This window comes from Coenobita brevimanus, chromosome 55, assembly GCF_032717465.1.
Source record: "Coenobita brevimanus isolate Jiangsu-jjx chromosome 55, ASM3271746v2, whole genome shotgun sequence".
NCBI classification, from domain to species: domain Eukaryota; kingdom Metazoa; phylum Arthropoda; class Malacostraca; order Decapoda; family Coenobitidae; genus Coenobita; species Coenobita brevimanus.
This window is the reverse complement of record NC_137008.1, coordinates 59,582,175-59,600,761: the sequence shown is the minus strand read 5'-3', so window position 1 is coordinate 59,600,761 and position 18,587 is coordinate 59,582,175. Positions and strand designations below refer to the sequence as shown.

Sequence of the window (18,587 nt, the reverse complement as noted above, 5' to 3'; positions counted from 1 at the left end):
AGAAACCATTTACTAGGCTGGGTGGTAACCATATAACCAAATGATGCCTGGTGGTATACTAGCTTAAGGCACTCACACCAGATGGTGCCCACAAGGGCTTAAATCTGAGGGATAGCTGGGGTTTGTTACTCAAAGCTAGCAAAGCTGGTCATCCTCATCTTAAACGTCACGACTAAACAACCTCGTCCTGGGTGTCTACACTCTTGATTGGGCACGTAAAGGACTCGACAATGGATGGATAATACCGACATAGTTGTATGCTGCACCATTAACACAAAATAATATTAACATTCCACATAAAGAATGAAATAAATAAGGATGAGGAACCAGTAAGCTTCCATAACTGAAAAAACTGTGGACCCATGCCGGCAGGAAGTTTTTGCCTTCTTGTCCCTTTCCAGGAGTGATGGCAACACTCAGGTGCAAATATGTACACTGTTGTACTTACTGTAATGACAGATTCAACAGCAATGTCAGCAATAACAGTTGGTGGATTTTGAAATGCTGTATTCCAAAAGCATTGCAAAAATAAAGTTTATCTACTCATTAACTAAACTTCATCCTTACCTCAGATCTTTGCTGAATTTACATTACCATTTTGGTTAGTTAGCTAGTGCATGAAAATTATGAAGAATACAGTGCCTCAAGGAGATTTAAAGCATCAAGAAACTATACTGTAAGCTATTTTTTGTGTGCATATTGAAGCAGCAAGAACAAACACATAGCAGAGTGGTAACAGGTTGTACTGTAATATCACACTGGAAAAGCATAGCACCATGGCTACAGTCAGTCTGAGATGATCCTACAGAACAGGCACTGAACTTTACCCTGGTAAATATAATGACTATTAATCCCAGAGTAGGTATACAAAGAGAGAGAGAGAGAGAGAATTATCTACTTTAACTACAGTACTCATCAGTCACAAACTGAAATATTGCAACACTCAGGACCTTGCTGAGAACTGACTGAATGGAGAGTATTACTGTATCAAGGACTGTGTATTCATTAATAAATCAGGAACCAACAGAGGCTGGAATTCATCACATTCTAACCACCAAAGGGTGGAAGATTCCTATCAAAAGAAGTTTGTGTAATTCCCAGTGCCTTCTTGCTTCCTATAAACATATTTACTGGTGTTGTCTTTCTGTTATGGAGATCATCCTCAGACCAAATGCAGCCCAAGTGTTTGCCTGCCCTGTAAAAAAAAAAAAAAAAAAAAAAAAAAAAAAAAAAGACAGCCTATTTAATTTGTTTCTCTCTCTCCCTCTCACTTCTGTTATTAGTCATCAAATCTCTAGTTACTCCTGACCAGGAAGAAACAGTTCTCAGAAATATATTTAAATATAAAATTTTCCTTTATCTGGGTGGTGGTGTGTAAGGGCAGGCAAACACATGACCATGAGCTGTTTTGGAAGGTGGTGCAAAATAGTGGTGTGTGGTGACAGAGGATGGTACCTGGTTGCTTCATGACCGGCTGTCTGATTGGTAAGCTCGTTGGTCTAGCCTGGGATGGTAAAGTGATGGCTCCGGCTGTGGGTGGTAATGTACAGAAGGCAGGGAAGGGTGGTGGTGGTGGTGGTGTTGTTGTTGCTGTTGTTGTTGTTGGTGGTGGTGGTAGCTGGGATGCATATGACCACCCCTCACAGTGTGCAGGGGGAAGGACTCAACTTGCTCTGTAACACATGCCCACCACGTCACCCCTCAAAGCTGCTCACTGGCACACTTTAAATGGAACTAAAGCAATGGCCAAGGCAGCTGTCTATGACATCTCATATTACTGGTATGGTACAGTGATGGAGAAGGACACCTTCTCGTAGTGACAACAAACCAGAAGGCTCTGCTGCCCGATTATACAAACGTCCCTTATCTCCCTTCCTACCCCCAAAAGGAGGATGGTGGACTGCAGGAGAAGGTCAACTTCAGCCTGCAGTCCATCAGGTTTACATCCAGATGAGCCTGGAACCACAAAAACATCATATTTCTGGTGACTTACAGTCAAACAATTCTGCAACATGTATGGTACAAGACAATTTCATTATAAACGGAAAAAAAAAGTTATAGAAATGATGAAACAGATACCTAATTTACATGGACTGTGACTGATAGTCATTCCTACAATGGGAGGTATACAGTAGTGTAATACAGTACTGCTCTTTTAAATCTCACACACTTGATAATATCCTGTGCAATTTTTCAATGGTTAAAACATTAAGCACAATGAAACTACAAAACACTGTTGTGATCTAAGTTCAATAAAAATGGATGCTGAAAATGTACAGAAATATACCTGAAACTTCTAGCAGCTCTAAATAATGAAAGCAAGAGGAAATAATATCTATATTGGACAAGACCAAGTATATGTCTTCTGATATCACAGCTATTTCAGACTCCACCTTCTGGTGGCCCTCTCTTCCTTCCAAGGAATACTGTGTGCTACCACTGTGCACAGCTGCTGCTCGAACACATACTTAAGAAAATAGTGTACTATTACAGCTACTAAACACTGTAGAAGTAATTCAGTTATTACCTCTGAGAACATACTGTTTTTGGGACTACTGTTCTACCCTTTTGTCAAATTCTTTACTTTCTGGACCAAATACAGTATGCATATACTGTACTGTACATATTCAGCAACAAGCACTGTTCAATTTGCATTTGATTACAACTACCAGTCTCACATCCCAACATAAACTAACAGGTAGTTACCTGTAAAATAAGAACATTATTCACTCCCAATAATAAGTTTATTACTGTCAGCCACTGCACTCCACACAAACTTAAGGTTTCCAATATAATGCACAGTACAGTACAGCAGGGTACACATGCCAGACATATCATGCACACACTGTACAGTAAAGTATTACTATCCAGCCAAGATTACTGATATATGGTACAAAATGTACAAATTCTTAATGTCTGTGTTTACTGTGTATTGCACAAAGTCTGTGATAACAGCTGAATGCTGTAATTTATCTAGGGAAAAAAAATCTGATACAGGTACTTGGTTAAAGGGGAGAGCGAAAAAAAAAGTTACCCTAGTAAATAAGTTCTACAAAATATGTAAGAAATCTCTAACACCACATGACACCAGAGTCATCACTATCAACGCTACACTATTCACAAGCTTCAGAAGAACTGCTGACTACTAAAACACTAGGTGAAGCATTAAAATACTATACTGCAATAAAAAATACCAGTAAGTGCAGCCTGTTGAGTACTGTACTATACTATAACATATAAGCCATTCATCTATGTTATAAAAATCAACAATATGGTCATCAGTACATATAATCACCAAGCCAAAATAATAATACTAAAGGTGATGAATAGAAGATTATTTGTCTCTAACCAAGGATAAAACAAGTCACCATATCATATCACCAATTTACCCACAATAAAGTTCCAAGTCAAATACCTGAATCTGCTGTTCAACAACAGAAACTGTACTGCCTGAGCATAGTAATGGACATTCAAATTAATTAAACTGTAACACTACCTTATTTCTAAAGTACCGGTAGTAATGTCTGAGGGCAATGAGGATTCTACAAAATATACTACTGTACTCTTGTTTCTAATACTCCTTCCTCTCAACAAAACAGGATGTATATTGTACAGTATATGACAACTGTTAGATTGCAATATACTGTGTGTCATGTTTGAAGACAAGGGGGATTCTACAAAATATACTACTGTATCTACAATATTATTTTCCAGGCCTGAATATCAAAGAGAGAGAGAGAATCATAACAAATAATAGTACGAAGTAAATACTGTAAATGAAATTATAAAAGCATAAAACTCACCTCCATCCATGGAATCTTTACGTGAACGAGGTAGGCGGTTAGGGTTGAAGATGTATTCATATATGAGGCCAGCAGTTGTTCCTCCTAACAGTGGTCCCACCCAGTATACCTGCAACATGATTCACCTCATTTACAGTATCCAGGTCACACATTCACCTCACATCATAACCTTATGAAAAGTCAAAACAAGGGCAAAGAGTGGGAAGTGAGGGCTCAAGGTGGAGGATTAAGGTGCCTTTCAAAACAAATCTGCCTACAGAACCTGGAGTATCATTTTCTCTCTCTCTCATGCATTTTGGTAATACAAATTTTATGGCATATTGAACATAAGCTACAATATCAGTTAGTCTGTGTACAGTATGTAAGTGTACACTAATTCTCACAAAATACAACAGTAATAATGTCACTTAGTCATAGATGCTAGCACAGTACAGTAGTTTCTGCATCACAGGTCCATGCAGCACATAAGAGTGTCATGCATGTGTAGAATAAGAGAGAGAAGAAAAGAGGCCATCTTCCCTCCTTTCCCAGAGTTATAATGGATAATCTTTAGTGGTACGGTAGGTGGTGGCAACCATCATACACTCACTTGATGTAGTGTTGCCTACTTCTTCCTTAGCCTTTACCATTCTTTTTCTGAGCCTGCCCTCCTCTCTTCCTATTTCATCCATCTTTCCTGTCACTTCTTATTGCTTTTCTTTCCTTTATAGGTGGCTTTACATTGAGCGACAAGCCAAATGGTTTCCTGTAAGCCAAGAAACCATTTACAACGATGGGTGGTAATCATATAACCAAACCATGCATGCTCCCTACGTGTCACCGGGTGGGTTGATGGAGGGTTGGTGCCCCTCCCCGTGAAACAGGTAACTCGGGGTCAGGTGGCCACCCCTTATGGGATTATGGCGTCTGGCAATAGACAGATAGATTCTTCCTGTTGGACCCTTCTTATGAACTCCAAGCTGGTTCATTATGCAAACTTAGTTCAGATGCACGATATGACATTCTCAGGACATACACCATGGAACAATCACACCACACAATCAGGTATTCCAACCAATCACTTATAATCATCATGAGTGCAGGTGAATGGTGATATACACTCCCAGAACACTGGTAATATTCATGCACCCATCACCATTCTTAAGCTCTGAGTGGTGACAGGAGACTCACACTAATATCACAACCCTCAGCACCGAGACATCCTAACACAGCACATCCCCAACTGACTTGTCAAGACCACAAGTGAAAGTTTCTAACGTACAGCTTTCCTGCAACTGTAAGAGACGGCTGCAGCAAAGCTGGGAGAGCTCATCATGATTAAGTCAGCAGCTTAATCAGCTGATCAGTGCAAATGAACATCGAGTATATCAAGTAGCTACTGTACATACGGCAACTCGCTCCTGTCTCTCTCTCTATCATGGACTAACTGAAGATTATTAGTCATCAGAGAAAACTGCATGAAACCAAAGTGGTAACCTGTAATGCCACAAATATCTATCCATCCATCCATCCACAGCCAAACACCTTAATCCTAGTAAGATGTGGCTATGAACAAAACTCCATGACACCGTGTCCTTGCCCTTAACCCCCTGTTGATATTAGAAGCACCCTGCAAGGAAGTACTTTACTGCAATATATTGGAATGAGACCCAGGCGATGAGTAACAGCAAACTTTGTTGATGATAAACTGAAGATTTAATTTTTCTCAGAACAGCTACAGATATAAGCATGAGGGATTATGTAGATAATAAATTAATGAGTACAGTACTTTGGAATGGAAGAAAAAGCAACAGAGGTGAGGTGTGGAATTAGGAAATAGTGACTACATAAAAATAAATACAATGAAATGGTAAGGACATATACAAAGAATAAACACTGAAAGGGTGGCAAAGAGTCTTTGAATGCGAGACTTAGGATAATGTGGAAGAAGGCACACCTCATGTGCTGTGGAAGGTCAGAGTGGGGCAGTCTATATTGATATAAGGATGAGGAACAGGTGTGTCTAAAGGAGCTAGAGAGGTATGTGAGGATAAAGTAGCTCAACGGCAGTCCTGTCATGACCATCCCCTACTGGTAGGTTCCCAGGAGGAAGGAAGGCATCAGAGACAATGATGATGATAATGAACCTTGACAGAGGGTAAACATATGAAATCAAATAAGAGGATATACAGGTACTACTGAACCCTCTTAAATGTCTACCCTTGGGTTGGACTGGACCTAGGTCAAGAGAACTAGCAGACACTTATGCTATCCACCTGACCAACAAAAGCTCCAAAAAGTACGGTACTGAATGAATTCTTATTAAAATGTTATAAACTGAAATTACTTTAACACAAACTATGAAAAGGAAGCAACATTCTTCTGCTTAGTATGCAACAAAGCAGCACTAAGTACCAGTTTGTGGACATGTCAGTAAAAATTTTCTGTTGAAAATTTAACTGATAAATTTTCTGTGGACGATTTACTTAAAAGCAACTTTATGAACATGCTCTATATAGGTTCAAATGGGTTCTATTAAACTGCTACAAAAAGTTACTGAGTTAATCTAAATACAGTACACCACTCTGATTTGTCGGTAACAAAATGAAATTATTCTCTGGCATGTAACGCCCAATATTCCACACTACCATGGCCATAAAAATGTTACATACAATTCAACCCAAGATGTGACTATATATCTGTGATGTACCTGTACACTGGTTCTGAAGGGGGCATTGGGAAAAAAAAAAAAAAAAAAGTTGGTTGAAAAGATGCTAGTGGTGGTGAGGGAACTGGTGGCAGAAGCAGGAATGAATGACATGGCAGTGACATAACTTGGTGGCCGAATTTATGAGTGATGGGATAAACAGGAGTGATTGTGGCGGTATGATGGGAATGATGGATGAGGTAATGACAGTGGTGACAGAAACAGGAATGGTAGTTAAGGTGATGACTGTGGTGGCAGAAACCAGAATGGTGTAGTGAGTGATGGGAAAGGTAACTGAGTTCATGACATTGGTAGCAGAAACAGGAATGGTTGTGACCGTAACGATGGTAATGCTGGTTGAGTTTATGATAATGGCAGCAGAATCGGAATGGTTTGAGGTGGTAGTGATGGGAATGGTGGCTGATGTGAAGAGAGTGGTAGTGCCAGGAATGGTGGCTGATATGATGACAGTGGTTGTGCTGGGAATGGTATTTGTGGTGGCAGACCATTCTGTTGGTAGAAATGACAAAATGGTAGTAGTGACAGAAGTGATGGTTGCAGTGGTAATGAATGATGGTTGTGACACTAGATATCAGACTGGAAGTTGCTGTAGTAACTGTGACATAATGGTGACCGGTTGTGGTAATGCAAAAATGGTGACAGTGATAGAAATTATGTTTGTGGCGAGGACTGTGGTAATTAAAATGCTTGTGATGGAGGCAGTAATGGTAGATGACTGCAAGTGAGAACTAGTGGTGGTGGTGGTATCAGTAGCTAGCGTAGTAATGATGGTGGTATCAGTAGTGTTATGAGGGTGGCAGTGGTGGTGGTATCAGCACTGTGCTGCGGCTGCTGGTGGTGGTTATATCAGCAGTGTGGTGGCAGTGACAGTGGTAGCTGAGGTGGTGACAGTGGTGGAGGTAGCGTTAGTTGTGGTGGCAGTGACAGCCAGTTGGTATCTTGTTGACTCAATTGCTCTATTACAGTGTTCTCTCTCTCTCTCTCTCTCTCAATGTAATGAATCCACTGAAAACGCAGACAATAGTAAGATTCATACCCATGAACTTAATATTTACAAACCTGTACACCCAAACTAAGTGCCTAGTGCAACCACATTTGGATTATGCAGTTCTACTTCACTTAACTATGGTTACAACAAATCAGTCTAAGAAGCATAAGCAACGAAACTACCAGTTCTACCATCCCTACACAACACTATGATGAATAACTTCAAGAATACCTCTCTCTCCATTAACTTAACCAAACTCTCCTCCTGCTCCTCGCTTCACTCTGCCTCGGCAATAACATGCCCAGTAATGTTCAATCGTTTTTTCTGACCCATGTTAAATTTTTTCAATCTAACTTTTTCATGCACCCTTTTAATCAAATTTTAAAAATATTTACAAACTATTTATCTGTACCCTTTAAACTTTTTTAAATCACATTTTTGAGCTGGTAATTACTATTTTCTTCAGCAGTAACCTTCAATCATAAATCATCATAACTTTTACTTTTTACACTTCTTTCGCAAAATAAAAAAATGTACTCTTGTACTAACCTAACCTAACCTACCCTAAAACTGAAAGTCATTTGCGACGGAAGTGTAGAGTAAAAGTTGCTTGTTTTGGTGATTTATGAAAGTTACTGTGGAAGAAAATGGTCATTACCAGTTGACATCTCTTCTTTATAAATACCTAGCCTACTTTGAATAACCTATCAATGCATAGCTTAGTAAATTTCATAAGCTACTTAGGCTATCCAAAATTTATCATATACACATACATTGGCGGCTGGCCCGGACAGGTAGTACCCTGAAAGCTAGTAGGCTTAGTCCTAGGTTTCAGTTTCACAATTTTCAGTTATGCTGCCTTCTACAATAACAGGGTTACTCAAAGAGTCCTAAGCTACACTAACACTCAGTTCCTCACTGTAACCATTAACCAATAATATACCTATAAGCTTTAATTATACTTACGTACAGTACATTTACATGGATCGTGAAACACCTGTACCTCCCAGCTCAGTTGCCGCCCCTGCACTGCGAGACGCTCGTTCAGGGTTGCCAACTCCTCCGGGGCATTTCCCGCGGTAACTAGCCCAAAACAGACCCAAAATGTCGTCAAATATACGCGCCTGTTTGATTGCATCCAGCCTCCAGTCCATTTTACTGAGAAATTGTGAAAAAAGCTTTAGGCTATACGTTTTATAAAACCATCAACGAATCAGCTCACACAGAACATTGTCACGCCAACACCGGGCACGCAAGATTCAATAATTTATTCGGTTAAATCGACTCAACTGATGTTCCAATTTATATTTTTGACGTTCATTTTCGATGACTGAAAGCGATTTAGAATGGGACGGAAGCACACTGAAAACAACCCCGACAGCCCAAGTTACCCGCAAAGTTTTGGTTACCTCTGGCAGCCCGTCTAAACTAGCCCAATTCCGCGGGAAAACCGCGGAGTTTGCAACTCTGCGCTTGTTCATGTGACACGAGGTGGTATCGAAGCAGGGTTGTCAGGTGCTTCATTAATTGTTTAGCATCTATTCATAAAATTTTTGGCATTTGGGGAGCAAAATATTTTCGGAAAATGGCAATCGCTTTTTGTAGTTATAAAAGGAGCACAATAAACTCTAATATACTGTATACCATGAAGTTCACATGCTTGATTTAAAATGCACGCACACATGCACGCACACATGCACGAACATGCGTGGCCACGGCACACACACACACACACACACACACACACACACAAAGCAAAAATGTTTAAAAACTGATGAAAATTTCAAACTTCCAGAATCGAATACCAGTTTAATCAAACCTATTCACCGTACCATTTTAATCGTTTTCCAATCAATAAAACTTTCCGAAAAACCATTTTAATTGTTTAAACCAGTGATTCTCAAACTATGGGTCGCGACCCAAAGGTAGGTCGTGAGAGGAAATTTGATGGGTCGCAGGGACATAGAATAGGCCTAATGCTTTCAATGTATTTTATTTACTTAACTGAAATTGTAATTATCCGTATTACACTATTAGCATATTCATAATAACTACGATAGGCTATATACCGCTCTCTCTCTCTCTCTCTCTCTCTCTCTCTCTCTCTCTCTCTGCCCTGCGGGTCGCGTCTTGAAATATTCCAAATAGGGTCACACACTAAAAAGTTTGAGAACCGCCGGTTTAAACGATTGAACATTCCTGTTTGGCCATGCCTTTACAAAACACACTTCCTTATCTTCCGTCTGTGTGTGTGTGTGTGTGTGTGTGTGTGTGTAATTCACCGGGTCGGTCAGGATCACCTGATGGTCGTGATCGTCAGCTTTTACCCTCCCGGAAGGGAGCTGAGAGCTCATATAGTCCGATCTAAGGGCAAGGCTGTGACCTTCATACACGCACACACCCGTCCCCTTGCTCAAGGGGGACAGTAACCACCCACTTCGTTAGTGAAACTTTTCTCAACCTGAGCGAGGCGCGAACTCCCGTCTACCAGATGGCAAGCGAGAACGTTACCACTGCACCAGTGTGTGTGTGTGTGTGTGTGTGTGTGTGTGTGTGTGTGTGTGTGTGTGTGTGTGGAGGGATATATGTCTGTATTGTGTGCGTTTACATGTGTGGGATATTTATACTCGTATATATTTCTGTGTGCATTTTCCTGTGTGAAGATGTGTATATATGCTTCTGTGTGTGATGTTTGTAAACTTACGAGTATTCCTGTGTGGATATTATGCCTTTGCGTACGGACGTGCAATAATGCCTGCATGAACATATGTGTATGCTTTTATGTGTGTGCCTAGGCGAATTGTGTGTAGGTTCATTTGTGCATGTCTGACCGGAGATGTGTGTTCTTTTGTGTTAAATTTTGTATATAATGTACGTACACCCGAGGAAAGTTTCGCCTTATACACCTGCCTGCCAGTTCGGACCTTTATGCGTGAGACAACCACTAGTGAAGCAGTAGCCAGACACTCAACTGGTACCACTGTGTGGGAGGGGAGAGGTTAAGGGAGGAGGAAGGCTGGGGGAGCTGGTATTTCTACGCCTCCCTCTTCCATCCTCATCCTTCTCACAGTTACCAGACTGATGAATGTTGGCTATTGCTTCGCTACCAGTTGTCTCACATTTCCTATTTCGAAGTTGCGAGCGAGTGTATAACGCGGAACTTTCCTCGGCTGTACGAGTATGTTTTAATATTTGGTTGGTTAATTATATGTTTCCCAGTCAGGTGTTTGCAAGCGCTTGCATGCAAGTATGATAACGATGGTTGGCATGTAAACGTATCCACGTGTCGGAATGAACATTACGTGTGGGGGGAGGGGGACACATGGATGTGCGGGGTTTTAATGCTATTATACTTTTTATTGGGATGCTGATGACTGTAGTATTTACCCATAGGAGCCGTGGGGTGATAGGGGGAGGGATGTGCGTAGTGGGACGGGGAAGGGGGAGAGGGAAGAGGACGGGGGGATGATGGGAAAAGGGACAGCATGGGGGTGAGGCTGAGGAAGAAAGTTACAGCTGTAGGAATTTACAGATATGCAAAACACACATACGTTCCAGTCCGCAAGGTGGTCCGGCCTTAACACTGAATGTAATACTGTATACTCGCATCATAAACACTGAGAGAGAGAGAGAGAGAGAGAGAGAGAGAGAGAGGGGGGGGGCACAAGGGGAACTCAAGTGTAGTAATGGAATCAGTGAATAGGGGTAAGTTACGGGGGATGAGGGGGAAATGGAGGGAAAGGAGGAGGGAGGGGGGGATGAGGGGGAAATGGAGGGAAAGGAGGAGGAAGGGGGGGATGAGGGGGAAATGGAGGGAAAGGAGGAGGGAGGGGGGTATGGGAGTCCACGAGAAAGGAGAGGAGGCAAGGGAGGAAGAGGGGAGACGAGGGTAAGTGAGGGGAAGCAAAGGAGGAAGAGGGAAGACATAGGGGAGGTATGGGAGGTGCAACAGAGCGATGGGAGGATGTAGAGTCAGGAGGGAGAAGAGGAAGGTCTTAGAGGAGGAGAGAGTGTAAAGGTTAGGCAGAGGGGAAAAGAAGCAATGGGGGAGAGAGAGAGAGAGGGGAGGGGGAGGGAGGAGAACCACGAAGTGGAAGAGGTGAGAGGGGAGAGAATGAGACGAGACTGGGGAGTAGGGGAATGAGCAAAGGGTGAGGCAAGGTGAGGAGGTGAGAGTGATGGAAAAGGAGAGTGAGGGGGGAGGAAGGGGCCGGGAGCAGTGAGGCGGTGGTGGTAGGAGTGGAGAGAGAGAGAGAGAGAGAGAGAGAGAGAGAGAGAGAGAGAGAGAGAGACAGACAGACAGACAGACAGACAGAGACACACACACATGGATAAGAGGGTAGAGAGAGGGGAGGGTGAACGTGTATACGGAGAGATGGGATGCAGAGAGGGTAGGGCTAAATGATGGGGAAAGAGGAGAGGTGAGGGTGAGGGAAGAGGGAGAGAGGGGGAAGGGAGAGAGAGAGAGAGAGAGAGAGGGTGAAGGATGAAATGAGAGGCAGAGGGAGGAAAGAAGAGAAAGAGAATGACGGGGGGAAGGTGGAGAGAGAGAGAGAAGAGGAGAGGAGACATATGGAAGGGAAAAGCTGAGGGAAAAGAGAGGCGGGGAGAAGTAAGGAAAGAATGGTGGGATGGAACATGGGGATGGGGAGAGAAGGTGGGGAGGAGAGTGATAGCGGGTCAGGAGTGAGGGGGGAATGGAGAGAGAGAGAGAGAGTGGGGGGGGGTACGCAAGTGGGTGAAAGGGGGCGGGGGAAGGATGAGGAGGAGAAAGAGGGAAGAGAGACTGTGGAAGGGGAGAAGGTAAGAGGAGAGGAGTGAGATAGCATGCATGGGGTGAGGGGAGAGGAGAGAATACGAACAGGAAAAGCGTGAGGGTGAGGGGTGTCAGAGAGAGGAAAGGGTGAGGGGTGTCAGAGAGAGGAGAGGGAGAGGATGGCGTGAGGGAGAGAGCGAGGGGAAACAGGTGGGTGCTGGGAGGGAGCAGGCGAAGGGAGAGAGAGAGGGAGGAAGGGAGGGGAAGGTGGGTAGGGAGGGAGTTAGAGGAGGGGAGAAGCCACAGCAACGCCACTCAATGTTGGTCGCCTCATTGATAATCTGAGGGGATCGTTGTGGCCACGAGGGGTGTGTGTGTGTGTGTGTGTGTGTGTGTGTGTGTGTGTGTGTGTGTGTGTGTGTGTGTGTGTGTGTGTGTGTGTGTGTGTGTGTGTGTGTGTGTGTGTGTGTGTGTGTGTGTGTGTGTGTGTGTGTGTGTGTGTGTGTGTGTGTGTGTGTGTGTGTGTGTGTGAGAGAGAGAGAGAGAGAGAGAGAGAGAGAGAGAGAGAGGATTGGAGGGAGGGAAGCAGGGAGCAAACTAAAAGCCGCCAAAAATCAGGTGGATCGATTGAAAAACGACGGGATGGAGAGAGAGAGAGAGAGAGTACTGCTGTGTACTGACGCAGTGGAATGCAGTTGTGTAGTATAGTGTACGTGTAGTGTAGTGTGGTGGTGTGAATGAATGAAGAAGAATGAACGAGGGGTTAAGAGGAGGTGCTTAAATACGCGTCGGAGAAACCCTAGGGCTGGAGACGGGGTGAAGCGAGTGAGTGAGAGGAATGAAAGCAAGGGCGAGAAAGGAGTGGCAAGAGAAGAGATAGTGAAAAGTAAATGAGTTAACGTATGTGTGAGGGTGAGGGTGTGCATTGCGTTATAAAGCGAGAAACATCGAGGGAAGTCAGAGGGGGGACGCAAGTGAGAGACTATGAGAGCGCGAGGGGGTGAACGGTAGGTTAAGCAAATGAAAGAGGAAGTGAATGGGAGAAAACCTAGGCGGTGAGAGAGGGGGTAAAAGTAGAGAGAGTGAATACTGGTAGACCTAGGCGGTGAGAGAGGGGGTAAAAGTGGAGAGAGTGAGTACTGGAAGAGTGAGACGGGGAGAATAGGAGGGGGGGGGGTGAGCAATGAAGTTTGGAAATTAAAGGATGAGTGAGTGAGTGAAAGCCTAAATGACGAGAGAGAGAGAGAGAGAGAGAGAGAGAGAGAGAGAGAGAGAGAGAGAGAAGGGGAGTAAGTGAAAGCGAAGAGGTGAACAAATAACAGTAAGTGAGGGGGTGAGAGCAAGTGGGAAAGTGAGTGAGAGAAGTGGGTATACACAATTTAGAGCAAGTGAGGGGTGAGAGAGGGTGAGATGGCAAGTGAGAAAGTAACTGAGCTAGGGGTGGGAGTTAGGGTGTAGACAAGAATTTAAGTGTGTGTGTGTGTGTGTGTGTGTGTGTGTGTGTGTGTGTGTGTGTGTGTGTGTGTGTGTGTGTGTGTGTGTGTGTGTGTGTGTGTGTGTGTGTGTGTGAGAGAGACAAAAATTACAGTACTCGTATGCATGGGGTGCGAGAAACACTGCACGTGAGAGTGAGAACGAGGGAACACTCACTCTACCACGAAGATTAACCCAGCGTGAGAGCAAATAAAATGGCGAGTGCCACACAGAGCGACAGATGCACAACACACTCTCCCTCAAGTGCCATGCTGCAAGTGTGGTCAGAAGGCTTGTGGTGCTAGCTTATCTGTAAGTTAGGGTAGGTTATTTTAGCGCTTTTAGTTAGGTTTTATCAAGACTGGACACGATAGGGTAGGACAGGTTATGTTTCGCTGGGTTAGGCTAGATTAGGTTTGGTTTGGTCAGGAGAGGTTTAGCTTAGATTTCGATTGGTTACGTTAGGTTAGGAATGGATAAGAGACCAGAGGACAGATTAAGTGAGGGTGGGTTATGTTCGGGATGGTGAAGTTAGGTTGTTTGGTGTGGTCAAGTTACGTTAGGCTAGCTTAGATTACGGTAATTTTGTTTTGGTTATGTTAGGCTTGGCATGGTTAAGTTAGATTAGGCTAGCTTTGGCTTCACTGGTTATTGTTAAGTTTCGTTTCGTAACGTTACGTTACGCTATGTTAGCTTAGGTTTAGTTCGGTTTGACTGGATAACTTATAATAGGTTTGGTAAGGTTATGTAAACGGGTAAAGTAATAAGTCGGACAGGAAGAGGGTAGAATGCAATGGCGGTGGTTCAGATAACAGTGGTTTTTGACAATGGTATAGTAAAGGTGTACTTATACACCATGCGGACAGGTGTCAGTTTGTGGGCGTCCAGTCTCGGCAGTAATCGGTGAAGCTTGATCCCACCACCGTAAAGGGTCCCCCAAATGTGAGGCCAGTATCAAGCCGACCAAGCCACCGTTTCCCAGGTTAATCTTCGTGGCAGTGTATGTGGCCCCTCGTTCTCACCCCTCCATCACACACCCTCACTTGCTTTCTCTTTCACCTCTTGCTTACTGCACTCGGTTCACTCCTTTGCTTTTACTCTCTCTCTCTCTCTCTCTCTCTCTCTACCTGTATCGTTACCTGAGGCCCCAGAGTAATCGACTTATGCTACCCAGGCGCAATTAACTTACACATACCCATGGCTACCTGCACCACAATTTCCCTTATATATTACATCCCTACCTACACCAGAAACGTCTGAAAGTAACCTTCTCACTATAATCACGTCTTTTTCGTTTTAATTAGCACCCCACCCAACGACAGTATTCACCTTTGGAAGAATCTCTTGTACTGGAGGGGTTAATTAAGGCTATATCAAACCCCTCCAATTCGAAATGTTCTCTCGAAGCTGAATAATGTCGTCCGAAGACAGCATCAAGGAATATGAAGAATGTTTTTGGCCGAAGGTGTTTAACGCCTACCTGTATGACGCTTAAACGTCCACCTGTATGAGAAATGTCTATTAATCGCTACTTCTACAATAAATGTCTATAGTAAATGTCTGTCTGAATGATGTCTACCTACATGCCTACCTGCATGAGAAATGCACGTTAAACGTCTAAGTGTATTGTAAATGCTCGTACCATGCTTATTTTTGTGGTTAACGTTTATATAAAATGCCGACCTGTATGGCACATGTCTAATAAATGAGTATTTGTATTAAAAAATAATGTTTCAAATGCATCCTTTATAATATTTATCTGTAAGGTAAATGCCTACAGTATTTTTAATGACTCTCTATTTGATAAATCCCTATATTAAAAGCCAACTTGTACAAGAAATGTCCTTATTATTTCCAAATATATAAAATATCCATGTCAATTTTTCTATACGTCATAGCGTTTCTTCTCATTAATTTTCCCGAGAGTTTCGGCTGGAGGACTTAGTGGGTGGGAAAGAGCCTTCCTCGTTGCTATTATGATCTTTTTTAGTTTTCTTCTGACAGGCTACTCCTACACCTAGAAAAGGGCTGCTAAGTAGGGTTCAGCCAGCCTATTGCAGTTAACCTATTGTCTTATGTAGTGAAGAATACAAGTTCTAATACTCCACTGCTTCCCACCAAAAAGCATTTCCGTTACTTTTCTCCCTAATACATCATGACAAAGGGTCACCTATGTGCAGAGAAATACAAATTCTCTCTGCTCAGAATATTAGCCAACAAAGGAACGTTAAGAAGTAGAAGTAAAACAGCAGGCGAATATTTGTCCCTGAGTGTAACTGTATGAGAAAACTCCCCTACTGTTACTGAGGAAAGGCGGTGGTTGTGTGTTTTTGCGAAGGTAGTGAAGCGTTACAGTACAAATACACACACACACACACACACACACACACACACACACACACACACACACACACACACACACGAGATATTCTCTCTCTCTCTCTCTCTCTCTCTCTCTCTGATGAGTCACACACCCACACGTCCCCAAGAATCACACTTTTATCTTAATTAAAATAAATGAAAGGCTGCGAAAGAAAGCGCACAGGGGAGATGATGGGAGAGATGAGAGAGGAAGACCAAGAAGGAGATACTGGAGATGATGACAATGGCAGGGGCAGAGTAATGGTGGCAGGGATGAGAGAGGTGGTGATGGTATTAGTGGTGGTGATACTGATTTTTTTATTTTTTTATTTTTTATGGTGGTAGAGATGGCAATGTGTGTAGCAGTGGCAGTGGTGAAAGATGTGGTAGGACAACAGTGATGATAGTGTGGTGGTGTAGCCGTAGCAATGGTGATTTTTGTGGTAGTATTTACAACAGTGGTGGTGGTGATGGTGGTGGTGGTAGTGGTGATGGTGGTGGTGGTAGTGGTGATAGTGCGGTGGTTGCAGCTGAGTGGATGGTAACTAACTAATAAACCGTTGCGAGAGAGAAAGAGAAAGAGAGAGAGAGAGAGAGAGAGAGAGAGAGAGAGAGGGGGGGGGGAGGCTAGACATAAAGAGACTACCACATGTTACTGATCTGTCTCCCCTCGTCTCACTCCCACTCTCCCCTCACCCTTCAACTTATGCCCCTCATGTTCTCTCTCTCTCTCTCTCTCTCTCTCTCTCTCTCTCTCTCTCTCTCTCTCTCTCTCTCACACACACACACACATACACATTTGCCTAACACTCCCTCCTTGTTATCTCCTCACACTCTCTCCCGTCCCTCTCTCTCTTTCTCCTATCCTGGCCTTCACTCCCTCATTGTCATAACCTTCTCATAATCTCTTCAATAAACTTTCAAGTATGCCAAAAACTGCTTGTTTGCGTTTATTCTTACTGCCTTCAGTCCATATCATTCTGCCTGCGGGATACGTCGATAATGATATCTCCCATACAGCGAATATAATCGTCCAGCGATGGCTCGAATGAAGTGAACATGACGTCTTTGCATGGAAGAGATTAATCTAATTTAATTAAAGGCGCAAGTTAACCTGATTACATTAACACTGACCAGCTGAAAATAGTTAACTTCTGGGGGAAGTTAACCTGATTTCATTAACACTGACCGGCTGAATAGATTTCAGTTAACTTCAGGGTCAAGATAACCTTATTTAATTAACACTGACCAGTTACGTTACGTTCAGGGGCTAGTTACCCTAATTTTTTTTTTACACTGACCAGTTGGTATTTTTTTCATGTTCTGGTACTGGTTGAACATTAATTAATGAACTGTAAGTATAAGAACGACTTATTTAAGTGAACCCATTATTCTATACCTATATACACAATTTCTGTAGATAAGCTAACCTGATTACATCCACCATAACCAGTAGACATTTTCAGTTACGATACTGAGGTAGCTCTCACTCACCGACCTTTCTGCTCCTTCGCCTCCCACACTATCTCCCTATCCCTCTCGTTCTCTCTCTCTCCCTCACCTAACCTTCCCTCCCCCTCCCCTCACAACCTTGGCTAACACTCCCTCTTTGTCCTTTCCTCACCCTCTTCTCATTTTCCCTTCCTCCCATTCCCTTCATAGTCTTAATTAACACTCACTCCTTGTCCATCCTTCCCTCCCTTCCTTCCCCTCCCTCTCTCCTAAAAACCTTGGCTACCACCTCCTCCTTGTCCTTCCCCTCTAGCTCTACCTCCCACCCTCATCTCACTTTTCCTCCCTCCCTCTCACCTCACAGACCTGGCTTACACTCCTTCCCACAGTCCCTTCCCATTCCCTATCACTCTCCGTCCCCCCCCCCCTCGCTCTCTCTCTCTCTCTTCCCTGCAGCCTTGACTTTAACTCTCGCCTTGTCCTTCCTTCTCACACATTCTCTTTCTTCTTTCCTCCCCCAGTTGCTCTCCCTCCCTCTTCCCTCCCTCTCCTCCCACACTCCTTCACTTCCACCACACCTATCCCCTCATACACCTTCCCTCCGCTCTTCCTTATTCCTACTCTCCCTCTAATCCTCCCTCCCCTCACCTTACCCCTTCTTCCTCCATTTTTCTTTCCCCTCCTTCACTCTTTTTCTTTTTTATGTCTTGCTCTTTCAACACACCATTTTTTTTTTTTTTTGTCCATCCTTCGCGTCATCTTGATTCAATCTTTATGCTGCGTCCTTAGGAAGAGTTTATATATATATATATATATATATATATATATATATATATATATATATATACTGTACATACATATACATACATACACATAAACACACACACACACACACACACACACACACACACACAGAGTAGATACTGAGAGAGAGAGAGTCCAACTGAATCTTGCCGGCTGGCCCTAATAAGCAGCTCTTATTTATGGTGTGAGTCAAAGACGAAAATAAGCCGTTAAAAAAAAAACTACCACACTAAACCCTTTACT

At 43.2% G+C, this 18,587-nt stretch overlaps 1 protein-coding gene across 1 annotated transcript in view; it reads right to left on the bottom strand.

Moving 5' to 3' along the window:
- LOC145401407 (neurogenic protein big brain-like) overlaps positions 1-18,587 on the bottom strand; it is a 102,993-nt gene that overhangs the window by 20,077 nt on the left and 64,329 nt on the right. Inside the window, exon 5 of the mRNA XM_080273745.1 lies at positions 3,804-3,912. Coding sequence (XP_080129871.1) covers positions 3,804-3,912 — 109 coding nt within the window. The remainder of the gene's footprint in view (positions 1-3,803; positions 3,913-18,587) is intronic.